The 26,918-nt window shown below is 37.7% G+C and overlaps 2 protein-coding genes across 3 annotated transcripts; both read left to right on the top strand.

The window, feature by feature from the left end:
- The first annotated feature begins 1,348 nt into the window (after positions 1-1,348).
- On the top strand, positions 1,349-15,100 carry mgea5 (meningioma expressed antigen 5 (hyaluronidase)). 2 transcript variants are annotated; one of them, XM_023326988.1, is made up of 19 exons: positions 1,349-1,860; positions 2,696-2,747; positions 2,840-2,937; positions 3,082-3,212; positions 3,326-3,497; positions 3,585-3,683; positions 3,799-4,083; positions 4,574-4,732; positions 4,813-5,003; positions 5,185-5,439; positions 5,545-5,748; positions 6,421-6,595; positions 8,543-8,596; positions 9,976-10,061; positions 11,062-11,166; positions 12,039-12,130; positions 12,213-12,405; positions 12,496-12,655; positions 13,080-15,100. In XM_023326988.1, exons 1-19 carry the CDS (start codon positions 1,695-1,697, stop codon positions 13,214-13,216), a joined length of 2,814 nt encoding a protein of 937 aa, XP_023182756.1. In that variant the 5' UTR covers positions 1,349-1,694; the 3' UTR covers positions 13,217-15,100. The 2 variants fall into 2 exon arrangements, with proteins under 2 accessions (XP_023182756.1, XP_005800468.1); XM_005800411.3 differs by lacking the exon at positions 8,543-8,596.
- A 1,154-nt stretch (positions 15,101-16,254) lies between these two features.
- Positions 16,255-18,834, top strand: npm3 (nucleophosmin/nucleoplasmin 3). The gene is made up of 5 exons (XM_005800448.3): positions 16,255-16,419; positions 16,542-16,627; positions 16,787-16,906; positions 16,997-17,090; positions 17,983-18,834. Exons 1-5 carry the CDS (start codon positions 16,347-16,349, stop codon positions 18,111-18,113), a joined length of 504 nt encoding a protein of 167 aa, XP_005800505.1. The 5' UTR covers positions 16,255-16,346; the 3' UTR covers positions 18,114-18,834.
- The last annotated feature ends 8,084 nt before the right edge of the window (positions 18,835-26,918 follow it).

Raw genomic sequence — 26,918 nt, 5'->3', positions numbered from 1 at the left:
GTGTTTAGTGATGGACCCAGATCTGAACCTTCAGAAACACACATGGACAAAAAGTCAGCCATCTATTACATGAAGTACATTTGCAGGATTAAAAAACAAATATCCCAGAAGATCTAGAGAAACTTATTCAAGTTTTTGAGCACATCACCCCAGTTCTAAAGTCCTTAACAATGCCTACTGGTAGCACAGAGTATGGACTTTAAAATACTTGTGTTAGTTTTTAAATTGCTGAAAGACATGGCATCAGAATACATTAGAGATCTGTTATCATATTAACCTTACAGACCACTCAGTTCTATTGGTTCAAGTCTACTCTGCATCCCCAGAATCAGAAACAAACATGGAGAAGTGGCATTGAATTTTTACGTTCCACTATTTAGGAATAACCTCCCAGAAAACTGAAAAAATGCTAAAACACTTAGTTCCTTTATCAAGGCTAAAACCTTATATATATATATATATATATATATATATATATATATATATATATATATATATATATATATATATATAGGATTACAACTTTTCATTCTCTTTCTGCCATAGTAGTGTGTTTTTTTTGTTTAATTACGTTTTATCATGTAAAGCACTTTGAACTGCTTTGTAGCTGTAATGTGCTACACAAATAAGCTTAGGTTACTGGCCTGTAAGACCAGTCAAACTCAACTTGTTTTTACTATATGTTAGCAACTCAGTCCATGTGGCATTAGGTAATGTTGACTCCACAAAAGTACCAACAGAATATTGGGAATTGGTGTTAAATGTTTATTTTATACACTAGCACCTATGTTTATTTGTGTATTTGTGTTGGACTATATAGAGGCTTTTCTAAAATCATAAGGCGGGTAAAAAAAAAGCATTGTTGCTTTTTCCACCTGCCCAAGAGTATAAATCTGCAATTATTTTATTACCATAGTATAATGTATTTAAAATGTGAATGTAAGGGGTTTCTGTAAAAAGCTGTGGAGATAATTTACACAGTCACTGAACATATGGACAAACTAAAGCATGATGGCATATTGAAAATTTTTTAGTAACCCTAGTCTTTTGTTCAGCTTAGCTTTAGTTTTTGATTAATATAATTAATTTTTTTTCTATCAACATATGATTTACTTATTGCAAAAATATAACAAATTATATCAATTTTTTATATGTATATATCATCTTTAATCTTTTTATTTTTTAAATCTAAATACGTAAATATGTAAAAAGAAATGTGGGTCTTCAGTTGCAATGGCGTCTGCAGAGAAGGTGCTCTCTCTACACCTAAAAGCTTTGCTCTGTTTTGTCACCTAGATCCGGTTCTGACTGGTTTGAGCTAGTCTCATGAGCATGCGCACTCGGTGTAAACAGGAAGAACCAAGGAAAAGTAGGTTAAATTTATCATAAAGCGAAGAGGATAGTCGGATACAGACGGACGAGGGTTTTTCTTACTTCATAAATTTGTCCACATTCGTAGTATTCTTTGTGGTCTAAAATTGCTAACAATTTTAGAAACATTTTGCAAAAGCAAGTTTTGAATTTTAGTGAAGAATATTGTCGCTAACACCGTGAGCTTTACCGACGTTACGCGGAGAGTGACGCGGTGCATTTCCTTTGGGGTGCCTGTTTGTGCTAAAAAACCTGCATTTGGTTTGCCGCCTGTTTTTTTTTCTCTCCGGATTTTGTGATTGTGTCAAGGAAACCCTTGTACGATGGTTCAAAAAGACAAGACTTTAGACACTCCTCCGTTAGATGTTGAACCGAGCCCCAGCCCAGTCTCTGGAGAGGCTTGTGTGGAGGCCCCGGGCCCAGTGGCGGACTCCAGCATCGTAGTGGAAACGACGGGCCACAGAAAATTCATTAGTGGTGTAGTCGAAGGTAATGATGACTAAATATAAAAATGCTATCTATATTAAATTGTTTGTTTTTTTATTATCTGTAAACAGTGAGAGATTGAACATAGAAATGCTGGAGTGATAAGATGCTCTTTGTAATTTATCATTATAACAATGATGTGTTCCCGGAGGCAGGTAGATTAAATTTTAATGAGACTGTGAATGTGACATTAACATACACTGAGTTGAATGTTTTTTTTTTTTCTTTGCTTGCACCAAATGCATGCTCACCATCCAGGGTTTCAGCTCAGTCTGGAAAGCTCTGGAATCTAAATTGATCGCTTATTGGAAAAAAAAATGCAGTAAAAAGATAGATATTCCAAATTTAATCATTTATCGTCTACAAGATAAAATCGTGATTCATGGGAAATGGAAGATATTGTAGGTCGAGTTACATTCAGGTTTATTCCATTGTCTTTCACTCTGCCCATGAAAGCTTTACCCCCCTCCCCAACTCATAGAAGACCTATAAAATGGGGGCATTTGGACAACATTTTGGCCTTTAGATGATCATAGATCATGCTTTTGGACCTTTTTTGCCTCTACATTAATTTAGGTAGTCCAATCCAGACTTCATTTCAAGGTATTATAGATTTGAGAATACCAAAAGGCTGTAAAATAGTCTAGTAAAATACAATCAAATGGGAAGCCAGAATTAGCATGTGTGCATGCAGCTTTAATGTCCTTTCCAGCTATAATTCATATCTGAGGGGTAAGTTGTTTAATATGGCAGCCTTGGGGGTCAAAATATGCTGCTAATGTGACTTGAAATGGAAAGAAGACCGCATTGAAACTCATTATATGTTTTCTCTATGTAGGCTTTTACGGGCGTCCATGGACTATGGAACAGAGAAAAGAGCTGTTCAGAAGGTAATGTGCATTCTATTAATTAAAGGTGTTAATAAAATAATAGGTAATTTTGGATTATGGCACTGATTGGTCTACATTACCAAATTACACAGGCAACAGAAGTGGGGGCTGAACACATATCTTTATGCACCTAAAGATGACTACAAGCACAGAATGTTCTGGAGAGAACTGTATTCAGTGGAAGAAGCAGGTGAATATTTTTGACTAAATTTCTCCATAAATTTCTCTTTATGTCCATAACATAAAAAAGTTGTGCTTAAGAAACATGAATCATAGTTGTTAACTGTGTGTATTTGTTTTTTCTAAAAAAAAATGTATCTAATCTGTTTTGCAGAACAACTCATGACTTTAGTTAGTGCTGCCAAGGAGCATGGAATAGAGTTTATATATGCCATTTCCCCTGGATTAGACATAACGTTCTCTAATCAGAAAGAGGTTTCTGCACTTAAAAGAAAACTTGATCAGGTATTGAAATATTTTAACACTGGAATAAAATCTTAATTATGGGCACATCCCTAATGTACTACAAATTCATTTCTTTGATTTAATGCCTGCCATCTTTTCTTTCCCTCCCTCAGGTTACTCATTTTGGCTGCAAATCCTTTGCCTTACTTTTTGACGATATTGACCACAACATGTGCCCTGCTGACAAAGAAGTATTCAGCTCTTTTGCTCATGCTCAGGTTTCTCTAACTAATGAAATCTACCAGTACCTTGGAGAGCCTGAAACCTTCTTGTTTTGCCCCACAGGTACTCCATTTTTCTTTGCAATTTTATACAATTCTCAATGCCTCTATTATCATTTATTTAATTATTTTCTTCTTTGCTGAAATACAGAGTACTGTGGAACATTCTGCTACCCAAGTGTCTCGCAATCCCCCTACCTCCGCACAGTTGGAGAGAAACTCCTGCCTAGCATTGATGTGCTGTGGACAGGTGAGTGTAAAAGTGTCCTGTCATATGAGCATCATTCCATTAGTTCAGCTAAATCTCATTGGTATTATAGTTGCGGAATAAAATTGACTATTTTAATGTCCTGTACTATCTGTAGGTCCCAAAGTAGTTTCTAAAGACATCCCAGTGGAGTCCATTGAAGAGGTGTCAAAGATCCTGAGAAGAGCCCCTGTTATTTGGGACAATATTCATGCCAATGATTACGACCAAAAGAGGCTCTTTTTAGGTCCGTACAAGGGCCGTTCCACTGAGCTCATCCCCCGGCTGAAGGGAGTCCTCACCAACCCCAACTGCGAGTTTGAATCCAATTTTGTCCCAATTCACACTTTGGCCACCTGGTACAAGTCTAACATGAACGGGGTTCGCAAAGATGTGGTCATGAGTAAGTATGAGCCAAAGCAGCAATCTCAGCATGAAAAATATTACACTGAGAGTTGCTATGCAGCTTTGAAAAGTTACATTTCTCTCAATTTTACAAGTTTGGATAAGGATACAAATACTTAGAATTATTCTGAAGTCTGCAGAACAGGATTAGATAATCCTATTAAATGTGCACTCATGCCAAAGAAAACAGTTGCTCTTAAACAGGTTTGGTTTAGATCCTAAAAATGATTTCTACTCAAGGTATTTTGGAATTGGAAGAAATTTGCTTTAAATAATCTGAAGTTTGTTTAGGGTCTCCCATCCACCCACTTTTATTATCTCTGACAGGTCCACAGTGGTAGATTTGAAAAATAATTTTGTCCTTTCCTTACACATAGGAATGTTTTGAAGTTAAATTAAACTTCTGTGTGAACTCTTTACCAATATGAAATTGTGATGATGTAGCATAATGCTTGTAAGTTATTAATTTGCTTCTCTCTCTGGACCAGCTGACGGTGAGGACAGCACTGTGTCCATCCAGATCAAGCTTGAGAATGAAGGCAGTGATGAGGAGCTGGAGACAGACATGCTCTACAGCCCACAGCTCGCTTTAAAGCTCGCTCTGACAGAGTGGCTTGCAGAATTCAGTGTGCCTCTCCAATACAACAGTAAGAGCAATCCCAATAAATATTTTAGGTGCCATGTTTTTTAAGTGAAAACCCAGTGGATTAACCCTGTGCTCCTTCAGGCCGACAGGTGCCTCAGAGTGGTGCCAAAAGCACGGCCATTGATGTATCTTCCATGACAGCTCCGTCCCTTTGCTCCTCCACGTCAGTCACTACTGTGTTCCAGCAGCCCATTATGTCTCCTGCAATGCCCCCTCTCCTCCTCGATCCCCTCCCACACTCCTTTTCAAAAACAGTTGAAGAGGTAGAAGAGGTGAGATTTAAATAGTTGTATAGTTAATTCTAATAATTATTCATGCTTAACGATGAACAAAGTTGTTTGTATCATGAAATAATACTTTATCATTTCTCATCCCTCCGCCCGTCTCATTAAACTGTTGTTTTCTGGTGCTTTTCGAAAAAAAAATATTGTATGATTTACTGTGTCTATGCAGGTGGATGTGGAAAAGAAGGATTCAGATGAGGAGCCAATGGAGATGGTGGTAGAGAAGCTGGATGAGCAAGAGGCAGAAGCCGATCCAGAAGAGAAAGACGTCGCTCCCATCTTGACTTACAAAATGGCAGAGGACCTGAAGCCCATGGATACAGACAAGGAGAGTCTGGCTGAATCCAAGTCCCCAGAAGAGTCAATCCAGGAGGATTCTGGGAGTGATATTGCTCCTATGCAGACAGATGATCAACTCAAACAGGTACTAAGATTCCTTATATTTGAAGTTTAAGATAAAAGTATTGCAGAATAAACTTCTAAATTCAAATTTTCTTTATTTTTTTTCTTTTCTTTTTTTAATCGTCAGGATCCGTATGTGCCCAGCCCCATCGAGAAGCCTCTGTTCACACCAGAACCTCCAACACTCGAGGACCTGTGTCTCCTGGCTGAGCTCTTTTACCTGCCTTACGAACATGGACCCAAGGCCACACAGATGCTAAAGGAGTTCAACTGGTTGAGAGCCAACAGCAGCGTCGTCAGCGTCAACTGTAAGAGAAAAGAAAGTGAAAAGGTGAGATTATTCTCTAAGTTGGACTGTTCTGAAGAGAGAGACATCTGTGTGAGAACTGAGGTGCATTATTAACTGAACCAGCTGGTAATGGAGTTGAAAACAAAATGGTGGATGTGTACTACCCTCAGTGTCCATTGGGTGGTGTTGGTATGATGGTAAACTGGATGCTTGCACAGTGTTGAGCCATTCTTGTTTGTTTAAACAGCTCCCCTCATATTAAGTCACCTGTTATTTTTGTGTAATGACACTTTAGCTCGTTACAGTGAAAAAACACAGGTATAAACAACAGAAAGATCAACCCTTTAATTATTTAAGCTATATTTGAGGAAAAATTTCACTGTCGTATATTAAACCAGAATTATATATTTTCTGTGAAAAAGTCGAAACAAGAAATCGTCAAATTTATGCTGTAGTTTTCACAAAATGAATTCAGTACAGTTGAGTTCAAACACAAATAACAACAAAGACAAGCCGATTTAATTAATCTCCAGATCAGATCAAACCAACACAAAGCAGATTGATTCTGTTTATAAAACCTATTGGTATTAAACAGTTACCTAAGGAAGACAGGCCAATTAATTGAGCTGCGATTTCACATCCCAAATCGAGCATTAATGAACCCCTTATGATTAACAACGAGTATTTATTATCTTTCTGGATCTTTAAATTCAGGTGGCTGAATGGCAGCTGCGGGCGGAGAAGTTTCAAGACATGTGCTGCTCCGTTATCCACATGTTCACACGGCTGTCCAACACAGCCAACCGCACCATCCTGTTCGACCTCTACCCTTACATCTGGGACATCAAGAGCATGATGTCTATGGTCAAGTCTTTTGTCCTGTGGCTCGGTACGTATTGAGGAGCTTTGGGGCCTCTTCATCTTGGCAAAAAAAAAAAAAAAAGTAGCTTAGCATCTAATATGTATACACAAACACGTATTTGTTAAAAGAAACTTTCAGAAAATTAGATTTAATGGAGCAAACACTTAGATCAGTTATTGATTAGGAGTGTAGATTCAATAAGTGAGGTTTATTTAAATTTTTAAATTTGAGCATATTCACAAAACATTTGTACATCACAATAATCTGAAGTTAGTTCTATAAGCAATCAAAGATCCTGTTAGATCAGTTTGGCATAGATTAAGCAGAATGCATCAAAGAATTCCTCCTTTTGAACACATGTTGATTGTTTTCTGTAATTTACATGTTTTTACGTCCGACTGAATGCCGCTTGCACTGCTAGCAGCCTCCCTGTTTATCCAACAAAAAGTTCAACATTTACGATATACAGTATAGATAATACCACTACAGGGTTACTGCTGCTTGCTGTGTGTCCAGTCACTGCTACATTCCCACTCAGGCACACTTGCCTCCATTTCTGTCTGTGGGGTCGGGCATAGGGGAAATCCCTATCCCCCCTGTTTCATGCCCTGGCGCGCACGCGAGCTTGGAGAGCAAGTTGACTGACTCATTGTTGAAGGCCATTCTGGTGCATAGAGAAAAATAAACTCAAACATATCTGAAGTGTTTTAGCTGAAAATATTTGAGATATTACTGAAAATATTTTGCAAAATTGCCTCAGAGACGAGGCCGCTAGGTGGATGATGATTATCACCTGATTTGTTACCGCAGTCTGTATTAGGCATGGGCCGGTATGAGACGCTCGCAGTAAAGATACTGAAACTTGCATAAAAATACAGAAAATCAATAATCAATCCTACTACTAAAAAAATTTAACCAATTGTTATATTTATACAATCAGAACACCAGCTAAAAGTAGTATAACTTAGATGTTTACTAACCTGAAATGTATATTTTATTTTTATTTTTTTTTATTTTATTTGTGAAATAGCACAAGTATAACACAAATTAGCTATATAATTAATAATCTGCTTAGGTAGAGAAGAAATCCTGCTTGTAGCTTGCCAAATGTAGTTCTTAAGCAGTGGTATCTAATGAGAGAGATGTGGTCCTCCTTTAGTTAAACACAATCACTGTCCACGCTTTTTTAAATTAGAAATATTTCCACGCAAATGATTTTGTCTTTCCTGTAAATGAGGGAGAGGTTTTTTAATTCTATAGCCAGCTGGTGATATCAGGATTAGGTGGGGGAGGGTCAGCACTGCATTTCTCTGGGGGAAATCTGAGTGTACACGCTATAATTTTTCACAGCAATGATAAGCCGTCGTAGCAACGACCGGCTCATGCCTGATTTTTATCGTCAACCTTTAAGGAAAGGAGGTGGTCTCCTGCCGTGGCAGCAGACGTGCCTCTCCGCACTTGTGTGCGGTTAAACACTGGATACAGTTTGAGTGGCATCCGATGTCTCATTCTTTCAGAGTTGCATTGATTACCCCGAAGCACCAGCATGGCCTGTAGGTTACTTCCTGTAACCCAGTTTCATTCACAGGTTTCTTCCCTGTTCAGCTACTTTGTAAAGCTGGGATCCTAACCAACAGAACACAGCAGGCAGCAAAACCTGCTCTGGAAAAAGGCTTCACTTCACACATTACATGTCTGACTTTACCTAAAATGGACATACTTTTCTATAAGCCAGAGACACTGAGAAAATCGGTCTCCATATTTATTTAATTCGATTTTTATCTGCTGCCATGTTGCGCAGTTTCTTAATGCTATGTTTGTTTGTTACCATACACAAGTTGTCTCATCAGTTGACATGAATTTCCCTTGATGGAAGCCTTGCAGCCGGCACTTAGTCACAATCTCCCTAAATGTTGTACTAAGAACACCTACTAATAACTATTTTCTACTGTTTTCTCCCTTCACTATGTACAGATGGAAGAATCCACAGTACAAGTTTCTACTGCTATTGGATCGACAGTGGCCGATGTATGCACAATACAGGCGTTGTCTCTTTCCTTTGTTCATGTTTGAATTTGAGCGTAAAATTTTTTTTTTCTCAAACCAAATTTGTTTATGTAAAACGATTGAATTGGAGGAAAGGAAACAACCCTCCGGATGAAGTCACATCCTGCGCAGCGATTTTTAAGCTTGAATTCCAGTGGTTAACTCCAAAAATTTCTCTCTTTAGCGGCATCTTCCTAACTTGTTTTTTGTTTCTGTCAGTAGGCCTAAATAAACTCTCAGACCAGCCTGATGCACCTGCCCAGAGGAACTTGAGTTTTGGCCTCAACATTAAATTTATACTTTTCTAAATGGAGGAAGTAAGCTCACATCCACAGTATCTGGATTCAAAACAAGCAGTCACTCCTGCTTCTTGTTTACATTCTGCTGATCCAGGTAATTCTGGTGGAGGTAAATCCACAGAGATTGAGCTTTTTTTGTCTTTTTTTTTCTTAAAAATAAGTGAGTAATGTTCAGTTCAGGGTTCCTTCATGCGGGTGCATCTGCGTGCTGTGCTGTCAGCTCTTCCCAGGACATTGTTTTGATCAGTATGAGGTTCATGTGTAAAGCAGGGTTAGGCATCCTGCACGCGCGCTGTATTTGACTGGTCACATGACAGGGCTTCTTGTCAACCAGGTTCAGACTTCGTTAGCAGCTGTTTTATTCAATCTGTTAAAGGATCATGCGTGCTTTAGATATACGCTTTCTCTGCTGTGTTTTGACCCCATAGTTATCTTTTATTTTTATTGTCTTCTTTTTTTTCCACTTTGAGTTGTTTTATCTGTGGCTTTTAATATAAAACTGAGAGGCCCTTTAACTCTGGGAGTGTGCTGAGTTCCTCTCGTTCAGTCTTCCTGGTTTTTAATGACTCGTGCTCCCCCCGTCATGTGACAAGGCAGATAAAATGAGAATGTGACTTCACACGGGGTGCTAAGATCAGTGGGGTGATGGCAGCTAAAGCTTTCTGTTGTGAGCCATAGACAGAATAGTTTATCCCACTGTTGGTCAGTATGTTCCATTGGCAGGAGGAGTATTACCTTTCTTTACACACAAAGGTTGGAGGAGATTAAGAAAATGAGCAGATAACCTGCAGACTGAGATTTATAGCTGGTTAATTTAATTGCTAAACACATAATCTTGCTTTTGAGTTTCACCATAATTCCACAAACATGAGATTTAGATGCCTGAACCCCATCACATCATTGAAATATTTTTATGCACCACTAATTTATTCCATTTTATGTTTTAATGATAAAAAAAAAATAATTTATATTACATATTGCCCCCTTCATTCCCCACTCCTTTCATCTGTATCAGAGCCCCATCCTGTGGTAACAATGTCCGCTTGGCTCTGCTCCTAACAGGGTGTCGTAGTCAGTCCTCAGCACAATTCCCTAAAGGAGAACAAGAGTCCTGGGCCTTTAGGGGAGGTCTAGCAGGAGAGTTCCAGGTATCTAATGCACCGAAATAATGGCAATAAAAAAAAAACCGTGCTGTGGAAGACGATGGTAAATGTGCGCAGGTATGATGAGGTTTGGTCTGTCAAAGGTGAGCTGAACGTAACAAACTAATCTTGTAACATCCAGGTTTTTAACTTTGGAGAGTTATCAGACTCTATGGGTGGAATGGCAATTTTCCCTCATTTCATAAAAGAGCCTAAAGCCGTTGAATTTCTTTTTGGCGTGGCATTTTCTGGTTGATGTCTTCTAGTTTCTTTCAGCAGCTGCCAAAGGAGATGCTGTTTTTCCCTGGCGCACGCGGCGCAAGCGAGCATGGCTAGGTTTTATTTTCATGACATGTTGTTTCTTTGCAGGAAAGCACAGCGCAAAAAAATTATAAATAAAAAAGACCCCTGTGTTTGCGAGCGCACGCGCAAAAAGCATCGCAGCGCAAGCGAGTACGCAAGCGTTTGTTCAAAGGGAGAACTCCAAGATTAAACACACCAGCCTCCTCTCTAAAACACCACTTCCATTTGGTATGCTGTTGAGCAAAAGGACTCTTATTTGATTTCCACCCCTCTGGTTTTTTTTCTTGGAGTTCTCCATATTTCTGCGCCAGCATCATTATTTTTCTCAACAGGAGGGTCCTGCGCAAGCGTAATATTGCGATGCCTTACCAATGGGAAAGGAGCATCTCCTTCAGCCAGTAAAGCCTTAGTCAGACCAAAACGAAACCCTCACTTCACTGTGTTTGCAAACACTTGTGTTTTTCTCTGCTCCAAGGAAAAAGTTAGAAAAAAATGTGGTGTTTGCTCTAGTTGTCCACTGTCAGACCAACAAGGAACTCTGGGTCATTGATTAATCTTAACTTTCAAAGTCCTTTGTTGTCTTTTGCGGTTCGTTTTGGGTTGACAGTGGCACGACTTGGCAAATGCACAGTTAGGCAGTCAGCCGAAGCAACAGACTGCCTGTTCTCTGTTAGACTGAACCTCTTTGTTTTGATACCCACAGAGATTGTTGCCAATAGATGGGGCAAACGATCTTTTCTACCAGCCTCCACCTTCTTTGCCAACCTCCAAAATCTATACCATAAGGCCATACTATCCCAAAGATGAGGTAATGTCCCTTTGATTGTAGCCGTACTTTGGTGTGCCACATTTCTGTAGTTATTTGCTCAGCAATCTGTAAGATACTGTTGTACTGGTGAAATAGGAACGATTGGTCAAATGTAATCAATTGTTGAAAAAATATTTAACAGATAACTTCAGGGTGCCAAACAGTTTGGATAACGATGGGATTTGATTTCCTTATTTTTGCAGCTTATTGGTTATTGAAATAACTAATTTAGTAATCAAATAATCATTAACTGGAGCATTCAGAGTCTAAAACATGCCATTGACTGGAAGAACAACACCCTCAGAGCAGTAATTAAGACAAAGTTACATACCTTTCACATTCCAGATAAAATTCTTTGTCTGTAGATTTGTTCTACCTAGAACTCCTCAGGTGACAGAGTTTTAGCTTTACCTGTTTCAAATTCTATATCAAATACTATTTAGTACCAATTATCTATCCAATTATTAATCAAAATTGTTGTCAATAGATTGACCCTGCCCTATATTGACTCGTGGAAATATTTACCTGCAAATGCATCCTTTGCTACAAATGATCAATCATTTTTGAAAGAAATGCTATGCTATGTTGCTTTGCGTTAGACAATAAAATGTTTATTTAATGTTTGTTTAAAAAGCAAATTGTTTAAATGCATTTTTGCATGCATTTCTAATATTGCATAAAATAAACTTAAGTGGTCAAATGAAAAAACTGCAGAATGTGCCAATTTCAGATGACTAATCGAGCTAATTACTTGATTAGTCATCGGAATAATAGCTTGAATAGAGATGACTGAAATAATCATTAGCTCTAGTAGCAATTAGCCGGCTTCCTCTGAGAAGCTTAAGTGATCGCTGTGTCTGCTTCTCTCTCAGGCTTCAGTTTACAAAATCTGTAAGGAAATGTACTGCGAAGGGATGGAAGATGAGCCATTCACTGAGGGGGAACCTGACCTCATTGGGGACAGGTAAAACATCAGTATGAAAGTTGTCATCAACCTTTGACTGAAACCTACAAGTAGTTGTAAGTAACCAAGCATCTGATTGCAGGCTAGTTGGAGGACTGCTGACAGTGAGCTCAGACTATGGGTTCGTACTGGAAGATGACCAGGGGATCTGTGGTTACGCTCTCGGCACTGTAGATGTGAAGCCTTTCATCAAGAAGTGCAAGTCGAGCTGGATTCCCTTCATGCAGGAGAAATACCACAAACCAGACTGTGAAAAGGATCTGTCTGAGGCCGAGGTACGATCTCACTTCATCTGGATTGGCATCCTGCAGCACAGTGTCTCCTGTTATTGACTATATTGCATGGTCTATGTTTCATTTCTGTAGAAGATGATTCTGAGTTTTCATGAGGAGGAGGAGGGTCTACCGGAGTCTTTCCTGTCCAATTTCCCATCTCTCATCAAGGTGGACATTCACGCCAAAGTCACTGACCCCAGTGTGGCCAAAAGCATGATGGGATGTTTGTTATCTTCTCTTAAGGCCAATGGTAAGTAGCAGCTAGATTAATGCAGATTAATGAAGATTGGCCTGCCTGTATGTTTTTCAGTGTAGTGTAGGAATTCACAGGGTCAAAATGTGTGTGTTTTGAGTTATGTTATGTTTGTAATTGTAAAACTTCATTTTAGGCCAAATAGCTCAAGTTCAGCCACTCAGTCTGACTCAGTTTCAGGCTCTTGGTGGCCAAAGTTGGTAGAGATGTTCCCCAAAATCACTTTCCACAGGTGGTTCTACAAAATACTGACTCAGAGTGACTGAATACAAGTCCATGCCACACTTTTAATATTTTTTGAAAACCACAATTTCTGCCACGCCACTTACACATCTTTGATCTGTTCAAATACATTTCTATCAGAATACATCAAAATCTGTGGTTGTCACATGATTAGTCTTTTCTTTCTCCTTCCTCTTAGGTTCCCATGGTGCTTTCTGTAAAGTTCGTCAGACTGATAAACGAATGTTGGAGTTCTACAGTAAACTGGGATGTTTTGAAGTGGCCAAAATGGACGGCTTTCCCAAAGATGTCATCATTATGGGACGCAGCCTCTGAAGAAACGCACAGTGACAGAGCAAGCTCGAGTCAACACACCTTAAGCATTTTTAGTACCTTCATGTGGATAAAACTTTGGTTATTTTTATACTGCCATTAAATTCGGGCTCGCCCCAGGATGTGCTGTGATGTTTGGATTTTGTGTAAACAAGCACAAGAATCGCACAGAAACCATAATCCACCCTTAATGGGTGTAGCTCAGTTGGATTTGGCAGTTCAAGAGCAGAAACATCCAATAAGAGGTCTCTAGCCACTCCCACGTAGTAACATCAAATGTGGCCCCTAGGACTGTTCTAGTAGGACTCCAAGACTTGCCACTACATCCATCCCTCCATTCATCATCCCTCTGAAAAAGAAGATGATCGTAAACAGCTGCAGCTATGAGAAAAAAGGTGGCTCCTAACTTGGGCTGTTATACAACTTTCAGCCTTCTGTTTTCAGCCTATTTTGTAATTACACAATAAAGATGTTGACGGGAGTTAGACGTCAAACAGGAAAAGAGGTGCTAAAAGAATGCCTTGTGTTAATTTTTTTTTTCTACATGTCTACTGGGAGATGAAAACCTGAACATCTAAGAAAGTGTTGATGAAAATTAGCCAAGGGGTTCTTTGAATTTTTGCCCAAGTAGCTGCTAACATTTGCTAAGCAATAGAAAAGCTTCTACATGTTTACAGTTTGCTACTCATTTTTTGTTGTTGTTTTTTCTTTGCTTCACTCCCCTCCAGCAATTACTCATTAGATCTTCATGTTTGATTATTCATTTAATTTAAAAATCTGTAGCATTTTCTGGGGCTTGCTTTCCATTATTTTTCTCACGTTTTTTTTTTTTTTAGTTTGCTTATGCTTTTCTAGAGATTATTAAGATATGTGCATTGAGTTTTTTCCTAATTGCAGTGGAATATCTACTTGATTCCCCCCTGTCGTGATTTTTATTTTTTTTGAAAGAAATTAAAATGCATCATTGGGACCAAAATATTTTAAGTTTCAGTAGCCTTTGGGTTTAGGTGCATTGGTTAAAAATACTTCACTTCTACTGTAGTTAAACTGTCTGTTGTACACTTTAAGTTATTTAATCACTGCTTTACATTAACCTCTGAAATCTCATACTTTCATTCAAATGAATGTAATCTCAGACGAGCCTCTGTTGGTGGTTCCATGTGTTTCAGCTGCAGCTTTAAAACTGTAGCTAAATTACTGTTGGCCTTTTTCTACCCGTGTGTTGATTGTTTCCTGTTCCGACTCATTTCCATTTGTTTCTGCAAATGTATAGCTTTTCTTTTTAGTGAAACATTTTGTCTAATAACAGGCGAGTTTTGTTGGTTAAATGAAGATCAGCGGTTGCTGTCCCGCAGCTGCCTGTCAATGTGACGTTTCCAACCTGTACAGTCGTAACGTGCATGAGGTGTGTTGGATTAGCTGTGGCTGACATTGGTTACAGTTGCCTCTGATGTTACATAAAAGAGGAAGCATGCCACTTTGAACTACATGCATAAAAGTGTTGTGCTTAGATGGTTTGTAAATATCATTTGTGAAGTATAAAAAGGTTTTGTATATTATTTTTGAAAATTGCTTCCATTCTGTTTTAGTGGAAAGAAATGTTAACCCCTTGTTGGACAGAGATGTCCCACTGGTCAACAAGGAATGAAACTAGCTAACAGATCTGCTCTTCTGCAAATGAAGTTGGTTTTTAGTTTCTTGACTCTTCCAAGAGGATATTTTACAGTTTGATGCTTGTGATTTTTTTTTGTTTTGCCAGTTGCAGAAATCCCTCAGACCATACAGTTCAGGTTTGGGGATGGGAGTCATTAAAGTGACTGTGTGTTTATTTCTGTACAAATTTCTATGTAAGATAACATTAAACTAATAAATCATATAAAGATCCTGGTTTGTGTCTTTGTTTCACTATTTTTTTAAATTATCAATCTATAATGTCGAAACTGAAAGGGTGATCAGAGATGCTTAGTTTTACACACCTAAATATTTCTGTGGCTACATTTTGTCAGTTTGTTTAGTGTGTGTGTGTGTGTCTTATGTGTGATTTGTGGTTAAAGATCACATGTTGATATTCTGAAAATATTGCAACAAAATAGAATTTAAGTAAAAAATTTTATGAAAGGTTTTTTTTAAAAAAAAAATGATATAAAGTTTATTTTAAAAGATTGAAGTAATCAGTGTTTTGGGGGTTTTTTATTTCTATTTTTTTAACTAAATTGTGATGAAAACCCTAATCTGAACAGAAATGTGACAACCCAATTATATTTTAAAGGTTTAAATTCCCAATTTTACAACCCCAAAACTTAGGTTTGTGTTGTAAAGAATTACAATATTTAATACCGCCTTGGATAGTTGCATGTTTTATTTTTATATTGATAATTTTGATTAGAAAAAATAAACTTTTTTCAGATATTCTCTTTTTTAGTTTTTCAAAACGTTGAGAAACATTTTTTGTTTGAATGCATTATTTTCTGACTTAGATGTTAGGGTCTTGGGTACTGATATTTGAAAATGCAGCAATGAAACCTTATTGTGGTGTGCCCTCAATAAGAGATTAATATATCTACTTCGAGTGTACAAATCATATTTTTTGGAATTTGCATTTGTTTTTTTTATTTGTTTTCCAAATATTGCGAGGGAATTGCTATTTAAATGTACGTTTATTCTGATTAAAATGAAGAATCAGATTTCGGCGCTTGGCATTAATCTTACTTAACGATACGTTACTAATTTCAGAAAAGTGGCAACAAAATTGATTTCTGGGAATTTTAAGCCCTGTCCTGAACATTAGTATTATTCTTATTATTATTTATAACACTTTATACCCCCAGTAATTTCCGCTGTTTTGTTTTCCAAAGAGCTATTGCTGTTTTAAGGTGTTTATACATAATTCACTTTCGAAAATAAATCAAAAAGAAAGGCGGAATAAATATACATGAGAAAGAAAATGCACCAGCGAGTGATTTTATTTCCTTGACGGTGATTGGTCAAGAGGACCAAAACAAAAACCAGATCAGCTGGCGCATAAATATGACGTACCTCTTTCGCCCTTGCTTTGCGACGCTCTCCTTTTCGCAGAGCGTTGGTTTATCTTCAAAATTTAGGATTTAAGCCAACTTTTGACGCTTCTACAAAAATGTCTTTCACTGATGAGGAATCCTCGGTCCTTCAACATACCACTCAGCCAAAGATGGAGAGCTTCTTGTTCAGTAAGAATAGTTTTAATCAGTTTCAAATGTTGCTCTGACGGCGCACACGTGGATGTTTGAACGCTGTGATGTCTCGTGTTATGCTGCCGTGTATAAATTTCATGGTTTTATTTTAATTCCAGCCTGCGAGCTGTCGTCTAAAGTACCCTTCTACACTTTCCAAGGAGACGAAGAAGAGGATCTCGAACACTTTCTGGAACTTAGAACCGTATGTTCCGTTTTTACTGTGATCTTTGATGCGCACGTTACGTCTGTTGAGGTCTTTGGCCTCGATGTTGCAACTTTACAAACCCATTAGCAGATTTTATTTTTCCCCCCCTTGGATTTGTGTTGCAGAAATGCATTTAGATAACAATTATTTCCTCAGATTTGCCTTGGTGTGGGAGCCAAGGAGGAGAGTAATGTGGTGGAGGTAATGGCCATTAATCACCTGGGAAAGAAAATCTCAGTACCCATAGCCAACCTTCACATCAAGTGTCTACCCATGGTAAGTTAATCACATAATCAAACATTATAAAGATGAAGCTGTCCTGAAGTTAACTTCCTTTTTTGTTTCTTCCTTTTTTTTTTTTTTTAGGTGAGTCTGGGAGAGTTTGAGCTAAAAGCTCCAGTGACTCTACGACTCAAAGCTGGAACAGGACCAGTTTCTGTCAGTGGCCTGCACCTTATCGGTAACTTTTACTCTGATACAGGCTGCTTACAAACCGTTCACACACTTTGGAGACTTTCACATTTTGTTAAGTTACACAAATACGAATGTGCTGAATTGGGATTTTATATGCTGTGTGGACTAATGCAAAGAAAGACATAATTTTAAAGTTCACATGGTTTTAAGTCTTCTTTTTTTTATTCTAAAGAGTGACATTTTCCCATGTTCTTCCTCAGTTTGATTTAGTTCCAGGCTTTGACTAGGCCATTTGAACACTTCTAAGCCATTCCATTTCAACTTTGACTTTATCCTACTGAAAGGTGAAACTCCACCCAGGTCCCAAGTCTTTCACAGCCTCTTAATAGTTTTAGTTTTCCAGAACTGACCTTTTTTTCCCCATCAACTCTCACCAGTTAAAAAACTTCTGACCACCGATGGCGTTTGAGTGATTTGCAGTGTTTTAGTTTTCAAGCAATAACCTTCTGTAGGGTTATAGCTTGGTAGGACAGCCATCAAGATCCGCTGTCCTGCCATGTTTGGACGCATCTCTGCTCTGAACACTTTGATCAAAAGGCTGAATTATCTACTTGGCATGTCAACAAGTTTTGCAGGCTTGGTCATTCACTTAATTCTAGTGTGTTGGAGTAGGGATGCATCCAAAAGCTGCAGAACAGGGGCACTCAAGGACTAGAGCTGCAGACCCCTGATGTAATTTGAGCTGATGGTCCCAGTGACTGGAACTGGACCAGTTTCTCCAAGTCCAGACTAGCTGACTACTTTAACTATGTATTTGAAATTTACTCAAATATACAGAGAGCCAATGGAACTGCATTGGAAATGGAGCTGCTTGAGAAAATGATAATAATATTGGTCCATTATTAAATTCTGATCCCGTCTCTACCTTTCTTTCTCAGTCTCACAGAATGAAGACTCCGATCTGTCTGAGGAGGAAGAAGAAGAAGAGGAGGAGGAAGAAGAGGATGTTGAGGAAGAAGAGCTTCCTGCTGTCAAACCAGCAAAGAAGAAGAAGAAGAAGAACCAGTAGACAAAGAGGACACTTAAATGGATGTGAGAAGTGATCAGGTTTTTTTTTGTACCAAATGGACAGATTTTACACCCTCTTCCACACAGCTGAGCGCAGTGGCAGCTAAACATGCCGTTAAAATGATTGGATAAGACAGTTATTTGAATAAGAAGTGTTTTTTGATATCAAAATATTCACTCTTTTTTTTTTTTTATTTTTTTTTTTTTACTGTGTATATAGTGACATTCCCGTTGTAGTAATTTCACTGCACCATCACTGGTGGGAGGGAGAAAAAAAACACGCCTGTTGCCACCAGCCAATGCTAATATCATTTATAACATTGTGTTTGTCCTGTTCAAGGAAAACATGTTCTGAATTAAATAGATTTATATACAGTTCAATAAATGTTTGACAATAATCCTCAATGTTGAAAATAAGTTTTGTTCAGAATTTTGCATACACTCAGGAATGCATCATTTCTGTGCTTTTTGTGATTTATCCAAGTGGTTCTCGTTTCAGGCTGGTTTATTATGCAACTTCAATGGATTTCACAGCTTATTTTACTGTGCATTTTCTTAAATCATACAGATGCATCTCAGATTAGAATATTATTGAAAAGTTCATTATTTTAGTATGTTACACTGTTTTCAAGCCTTTATTTCTGTTATGATTTTCTGCTTGCAGATAATGAAAACATTTAATATTAGACTATAACACTGGTCCAATAAACATTTTCAATATAGATGTGGGCTTATTGAAAAATATGTTGGGCACCTGTTTAAAACTTATTTCAAATCAGATTTTGTGACCCATGGAGGGAAGTATTTTGGTGCAAAAGTAAAATACTGGCTGAACCTGATGAGTCATTTACAGGAACATGAATCCTGTACAAACACAGACTGGGAAACCCAATCAGAGATGAAGAAACTATTGCAAATGTAAAATAAGAAAGGTTATAGCTCACATAATGCATCAAGACCTTCATTTGTGATGTGATAAAACTAAAATTGACCATAATGACCTTTGTTGAATATAAAGAAAAAAAAAGGTAAATGGTGTCTAGGCTCAAGGATACAATTTCAACTGAGAAGTTGCATTATAACGCCACTACTGGGTGGAGCCCAGTTTTAATGGGCTTGTTTATACTATAAGGTCCCTTTTATTCTCTGTAATCCAGGAGTGTCTAAACTTTTGTCATTTTTTCACATTTTTTTTACCCTAATTAAAAACAAAATATCTCCGTCTACACCAACCATGGCACCCCTTCTATAATGTTTCTGCTAACTCTGACTTTATTTAAAGTTAAATAAACAAATGTCAAGAAAATTCAACTATGGATACGTATGTAACATGTACACATACATTTTACATTATATGTAGTAGAAGTAGTTTCTTAGTCTACTATGTTTACATCACAACTGGTCATTTTAATGGGTATCTACACATTTGTGATCTGTAGCTTTTTTTTCATTACACATTTGATGTTATAACAGGCCAACCCTCATCAACTGGCATAATTTTGGTCTTATAGTAGAATTTACCGAAGGATCAATATGAATTTCACATTTTAAAGAGACCTATGATGTAGCCATATGTTCAGATTTCTCACAATTATAAGCACAAAAGTGTATTTAAAATACCTGAAAAGCAGCCAAAGCAGAGCTGAGGAACAGAGAGATGCGTAAGCTCAGAAATGTCCTCTAAACCTGACTGCAGGCTGACTGTAAACCACCACCAACAATGAATAACTCAGAAGCAATGTCCGTTAAAGCTTTATGGAGGCAGATGGTGGTTATATCCAGTTACAGTGAATCATCTACATACATATTCTCAACTGTACAAACAGCCTTGCAGGAAGACATGGCCTGTGATGGGAAGCTAGGCTGTGTTGCTTAATGAGCTCACCTGCAGATAGAAGCAGCTGTTCTGGTTTGTCTCAGCGGGTTTTGTTGAAGGGATCTTCTGTGTGCTTGAAATACAAAGAGAATTGAGTTTCTTTGTTCCACATCCTGATCTGTTCAAACTGTTTAAGACATTACAGCTGCTTAATGAGGGTTTTTCTTTTTCTTCCACGATTTGATTTTAAATTGTCAAAGTCAATGGAAGTTACATGTAACTCACATGATCTTCCATGACGCCCACGCATCTCAGGAGGAACATTCATTTACTTCACAAATTCAATTAACTGAAACTCCTATGCAGTAGAATAGAGACTATTACACACAGGAAGCATTTATTAATGTTTGATGATTGCAGCATACAGCTAATGAAAACCCAAAGTTCAGAATATGAGAATATAACATAAGAGCAATAAAAAAAAAGCATTGCTTTTACAGAAATATAAAGTTATTGCATACACAAGGATAGGGAAGACTGCTAACCTGACTGCTAACGGCAGACCCTCACTGACACACACCACGAGGAAGGTAAGCCATAAAAAGGCCTAACTAAAGCAGCTAGCTGTGCAGAGTGTTGTATCCAAGCATATTATTAGAAAGTTCAGCATGCTGCACATAATCCAAGTTGCCTGAGGTCCATTATGAAGGTTTCCCAAACAGAGTCATGTCATATTCTGGTGACAGTCCACTGTCCAGCATCAGAGCAGCCACCTACCAGGAAACATTAGAGCCCTTCATGGTTCCCTCTGCTGAAGGATTACGGAGATGTTACATTTAGTTTGGCAGCAGGGCTTGGTGGCTCCTCACTCGGACTAAATTAGCAATATCTGCTTTGATGACTACAGTGTCGTTTCTAGTTTAACCAGCAATAAACTCAGCTGACTTGAACCCCACAGAGAACCTGTGAAATACGGATAAGAGGACAATAAGAGACTCCCAAGTCCACAATTCTAAAAACAAATGTGCAGCACATGCAGAGGCTTTTTAGTGGGATACCTTTTCTCTGATACAAGTCTCCCTTTTATTGCTCTTATGTAATATTCTCATTTCTGAATAACTGGATCAGCTTTATGCCACAATCATCAAATTTAACTGAAACAAACACTTAAATACAGCATGAGCTGCCCTTTCTGACTCGAAATCCTGAACTTTCACTGGTATTTTTTATTTTTATTTATTTTTTTGGTATTTTAAAGAATCACCTAGAGTTCAATTGTGAATGTTGACGGTCAGGACGCAGCAGTGGGAACATGTATCCTGACTCAACCCTGCTTCCGGTGCGGCCATGGTGGGTGATGCCCCTTAATGACAACCGTCTGTAAACGACACCGCTCCTGTCAGCCAATCACAGGGCACCAACGTCATTCGACAGGTGGGAAATCAATGTATTACTATCTTCCAGTTAATGTCACCTTCACAGAGAGCAGGTGCTGCTGCTTCTTATTTTCTGACTCATAAACCACACCGGGCCGCTACACAGAAGGCTGAGGGAGTGTTTTGGGAACATTTGCACCAATTTTATTGGGCATAAGGATTTTATGGTCCAATGCTGCGCCCCTACTTTCATGTAGGTTACCCTGTCCAGAGGAGTGTTTGACACAGAGTGCTTAATAAAATAGTAGAAACAAAACAAAAATTGTTATTCCATATGAGTGTTCTGGCAAATTTTTGTGTGAAATTTATTATAAATGTGTCTAAGAAAGTGATTTTTTTTTTTCTTCAAATCCTGAGGGTGTTTAGTTTTCAACTGTCGGTATTTTGATAATTTTCCTAGATCTTGTTTTTCTAGTTCCATCACAACTACATATTAATTTTGCTTTGCTCTTACTTTGTATTCCTTGCTGTGCATGCCTCCTCATTTTATTTTTCACTGTAATTACGGTTGAGAAAATCTCTGCGCCTATAGGTCCGCAACGTGACAGCTCTCCTTTCTATACAAACTCTTAAATTAAAAACGTGAGTGGTCGTTGTTTAATGATTATTAAACAACAATTATTATTATTATTACTATGCTTTTTGCTGTTTAAAGCAATGATAAGACATATACCATTGTCATGTGTTTATTTCTGTTATTGTTGCTTTGCAGATATCAACAAAACAGTAGAAACAGTAGAAACCTGAATGGAAGTAAAAACACATGCGGAGACTGAAGTTTGCATTGAAAGCCCCCTTTAATCTTCACAAATAGAGACTTATTTATTCCAGTTCAATGAAAGGAGGTCAAAACTAAGTCATTTAGGGACATAAAACTCCCTGATTATTTGTAATTTAATTTTAAGTCTTTCTGGTAACCATCCATGTCTGCATGTCTGAACACTGGAAAGTCCTACAAAGCAGAATAATACAAAAATTAAAACTTTTTTCCCTGCCTGAAGTTGCTCTTTCAATTCCTTAAATATAACTTTAAAATATAAAATCTGCATGACTCCTTGTTAATTTATTCAGTGGGTTTAAACAAGTGAAACCAAAGACTGTAGGATAAAAGAAACAAGTAAGAGTAATCATATTTTCTATTACTGACATGCACATAGTGGGGTGTTGTCATTTTAAAATTCAATTCAATTCATTTTGTGGATTGTAACTATGCCACCGTAATATTTAAACTCTCTGGCTGCTCTTCGTCATTTGTTGGATTCTTCTGTGGCCTGACTTTTAGAGTTGACACTCAGTAAGGTTCTAATTTTAACCCTTATTTTTCTCCACCATCCACCTGGAAATGTATTTTATCCACAGCAAAAACAGAAGAAATACGGTCAAATTCACTGTTTGTGCCTTTTTACACATGTAGAAGTAAAAACAAGCTTCTCTTATTGTTCTTTTGACACTGAAAATAATTCAAGTACAATCAATCAATCAATCAATCAATCAATCAATCAATCAATCAATCAATCAATCAATCAATCAATCAATCAATCTATCTATCTATCTATCTATCTATCTATCTATCTATCTATCTATCTATCTATCTATCTATCTATCTATCTATCTATCTATCTATCTATCTATCTATCTATCTATCTATCTATCTATCTATCTATCTATCTATCTATCTATCTATCTATCTATCTATCTATCTATCTACCTACCTATCCATCCATCCATCCATCCATCCATCCATCCATCCATCCATCCATCCATCCATCCATCCATCCATCCATCCATCCATCCATCCATCGATACTTTTAGCGTTTCCACTTCCGACACTTCACGGCGACACTCTAGTGTATCCTAAAGTTACCATGGTAACAGATAACACTGCTCTGTGCTCTGATTCAAAAACATCTGTTGAGCACAGGAGAGCTCTAAAGTGTCTACTATATTCATAATTCATGTGATGTGAACGTATTATCATGGCTTCATTTGAAGCGGTGTTTGCCTGTTTCTCCCCAGCTGAAATTTGAAACACAACACTGGACTGGTTCATTTTACCAACGATTTCCACCAGCAAAAAATAGACCTCTGGATCAATAAATGTTGGCTATGGATCTTTGTGTTTGATGTGGGCTTGCTCTGTGGGCATCTCTTGGTTTTCTGAGTTGGCGTTTTGGCACAGATTTCAAAGCAGATGAGGGTTAGAATCCTAAATGGTTGATGAATGGCCACTCTGTTTGCATTATGCTGTTTGAGTCCTTGGCCTTGTCAGTGCTACTGTGTGCAGACCAATACCACGAACACAACACACTGCTCCATAGTAGCAGAATTTATATTCATTTGCCTTTCATGTGGCCCTCATCCCAAAAAAGGTCCACACATACCGCCAATGTTGGCTCCCTCTGTCATCCACTGCAATACTTTATAGGCATTGAGTAAATGCATTTTTTCCCCCATATTTGTAAAGTTAGCCTGAATTCAACGTCACAAAAGAGAAACGTAACATTTGAAATGCAGCATTAAACAATTTTGCTTTCATGTAAAACACACTATGAGAAGTAAATCTCTGAAACAGGGCAAAACTGGGAAAAAAATATTAGATGCTGCAACAGACTGGAGAACGGCGTCATTTTACATTCTAGCATGACAACAACCTTAAACCTACAAAACCTACATCCAGAGCAACGAAACAACATTTTAGATCAGTGCTTCTCAATGACGTAGTCAAAGCCCAGATTTAAGTCCAACTGAGAATCTGTGATTTGACTAGAATACTTTTCTACGTATTTTAGTGGTAGAATACGTGGAAACTTATCTGAGCGGTAGATCCAATCCAGTCAGATTGGATCCTTGCCATCCAATCTGACTGAGCTTGGACAGGTGGTTCTATAAAGCATTGACTGATAATAAAGGCACACAAAACCTTTCAGATTTTTATTTGTAAAATATTGTCAGAACTATTCATCCTTGTCCATCCAGTTCATAGCTAAGCACTGCTCTGAGTTTTTAACCCCCAGTGAAATCCAGTGAACAATGCAGTTGTAACATGACATCAGGGACGACCGCTTGTATACATTGTGTTTTTTTTGTTTGTTTTTTTTTTTAACTTTCCTTAAGATGCATTGGCAGCTCAGTGAAGTTTACCTGTGGCAAACTGGGGCTACAAAGGCAACACACCTGTGTATACAACGCTCCACAGTTCACGGTGCCTGAAAATGGAAAAATGAACATGTCAAAAGCTTTGAGGGGCCCCAGATGAAAAAATGACATTGGTACTGGAACTATTAGACTCTTCCAAGAAGTATTCATCCTTCCAACACTGTTTCTCTGAATCCACCACCCAGCCACTCCCTCAAACATTCACCCTTCCCCCCCCTTTAACTCACACTCATCCCACTCATTCTTTTTATATGTATCAATCCTTCCTTTTCTCCTCCTCGTCTCCTTGTTTTTCTGGTATTAATCATGAAGATTTCCCATCTGAGCCAAATCAGAGCACCTTCACATTTATCTGGACTCCCCCTCCCTCCATACTTCAGCATGCCTCATTAGATGAGTAAACTCCCACTGCTGCAGAGCGGTCCATGCTATAGCGCATTACTCATTTAAATACATCATTAAGAAATTGCCTACTTGGAACCAACAAGGTCCTTATTTCTTCTATCTGTCTTATGTAAGAATTTATTTATATTTGCTGCATTTAAAAGTTTCAAAGTGAGCTGAAGCTTGCTTTACTATTCTTATTATTCAGAGATAAGTATTGATGCTGATAAGTATTGGGTTTTTAATATAAAACGGGATCATAGGATCCAGGATCTTTTCACCTGACAAGTATTCTTCGACGTACTAGGTTAATTTTACAATTTACAATAAATTATGCTATACGTCCTGCAATATAAGTGATTAAATGTACATTTAATCGTTTGTCAGATTAAATGCACATTTTTAAAATAACAACCTTTAAGCCTACTTGTGGGTATTAAACATACTTTTCATTAAATTCATATTTTTGTAATTAAAAGTAGTCATTTTTATTGGTCGGATGTAATATTCTTATTTAAAATGTAATTTTTTATTACCTCTAAGCAGAAAATCATCATAAATAACAGAAATAAAGTCTTTCAGACATGCGCAATCAATCTATATAAAGTCTTTCATCTTATCTTTTGGAATGCTCAGAGTTTTTTTCCTCCAAACCAGAGCCGGTCCAAGACAAAGCCAACCAAGGAGCTGATTAAAACTTTCAGTTTTTCGAGCTCCACCAAAAAAACCTACATTTTAACAGACCATAGATTTAGAATTGTTTCCCTTTGTTTATGGAGAATAAGAATACAACTAAATTTGATTTTAACAGTTTCAGAAAGGACAATTTAAAAATATATATTTAAGATTTAAATTTAAAATTTAAAGGAATTGGCAAGTTTGCTTTGTAAATATGCGGAGAACATTCTTCATAATTTGATTGTTGTGCTGCCATAGCTACAATCTGATGCTGTGGGTTTAATCTTGTTTAAACCCAGTTTGTTCACAAAAACATCTCAGCAAACAGATCTATTTAAAGTGTTTTTGTCATTCCATGCATTTCTTTGGTTGGAAAAGTGAGATTCTAAAGGTTTGGTTTCAATTTTTGGAAATTGAGTTTTCAAAAAAAAAAAAAGAGAGAAAGAAAAAAAATTGGGGAAAAGTTTATTTCCTCAAAAAGTTAAACTAGAAAAAGAAAAGGGGGAAGAGGGACTCATTGATCTGATGAGTGTGTCAACAAAAAGAGAAGACAATGCATTAGGGAAGATCTTAGAGAGGTGACAGCTGCCATCCATCAATCTGCAAACTGTAATGAGTCCATCTCTAAACACTGAATCCATCATTCTACTCTGGGATCATTTGCAAGTCAAGACCGTTACCAGTCCTCAGAGGACCGGACAAGTAAGCAAGCCTGCGAGAAATCTTAATGAAAGTAATTGCAAATAATTGGACGCTTAAGTTATTGTTTATCTCCATTCATTGACTTTTAATTGCTGGATGTAATTCTAGATTAATTTGTTTACACTTGAATCTACAGCTGTATTTATAATCGCACATACATTAGCAATAGCATGTGGGACTCGCCTATAATGACATACAGGGGGAAACAGGGGAAAAATACAGAAAACCAGCATCCATTTCACTTTCTGACCAATTGACAAAAGAAAAAACACACAAAGAACAGCTGCGAAGCTTTCCACACGCAGGTACGGCCGGCTGGCATCCTGCAGCAGGCCGGGCCATGTTGTACTCCTGCATATACAGCTCAAACACACCTGCTACAACGTTGCACAGCTGCCGGTGCATCACCTATTTACCCCAAATACAGAATAAACACTGTGACTGTGTTCTGACACCTGAGCACACACCTAACTATAAACACAACTGTAAAAGCGGCCAAGTTTGAGTTAGCATTAATGACAGGTAACATGATAAAGTTAATTTGAAATCAACTCTTTAATAATTCAGAGGGATTAGATGTGACCCCCTTTAGAATAGCGGCTGTTCAGTAGCACACGTACACAGAGAAGGAAAA

This window comes from Xiphophorus maculatus, chromosome 22 (assembly GCF_002775205.1).
Source record: "Xiphophorus maculatus strain JP 163 A chromosome 22, X_maculatus-5.0-male, whole genome shotgun sequence".
In the NCBI taxonomy this organism is placed as follows: Eukaryota; Metazoa; Chordata; class Actinopteri; order Cyprinodontiformes; family Poeciliidae; genus Xiphophorus; species Xiphophorus maculatus.
The sequence above is the reverse complement of the archived record's forward strand: the minus strand, read 5'-3'. Positions and strand labels throughout refer to the sequence as shown.

Coding starts and splice junctions, on each gene's coding strand:
- npm3 (XM_005800448.3), top strand. CDS start 16,347: ATGTCTTTCACTGATGAGGAATCCTCGGTCCTTCAACATACCACTCAG. Junction 16,420..16,541: donor GATGGAGAGCTTCTTGTTCA/GTAAGAATAGTT, acceptor TTTTAATTCCAG/CCTGCGAGCTGTCGTCTAAA. Junction 17,091..17,982: donor CAGTGGCCTGCACCTTATCG/GTAACTTTTACT, acceptor TTTCTTTCTCAG/TCTCACAGAATGAAGACTCC.
- mgea5 (XM_023326988.1), top strand. CDS start 1,695: ATGGTTCAAAAAGACAAGACTTTAGACACTCCTCCGTTAGATGTTGAA. Junction 4,733..4,812: donor TGTGCCTCTCCAATACAACA/GTAAGAGCAATC, acceptor GTGCTCCTTCAG/GCCGACAGGTGCCTCAGAGT. Junction 5,004..5,184: donor CAGTTGAAGAGGTAGAAGAG/GTGAGATTTAAA, acceptor GTGTCTATGCAG/GTGGATGTGGAAAAGAAGGA.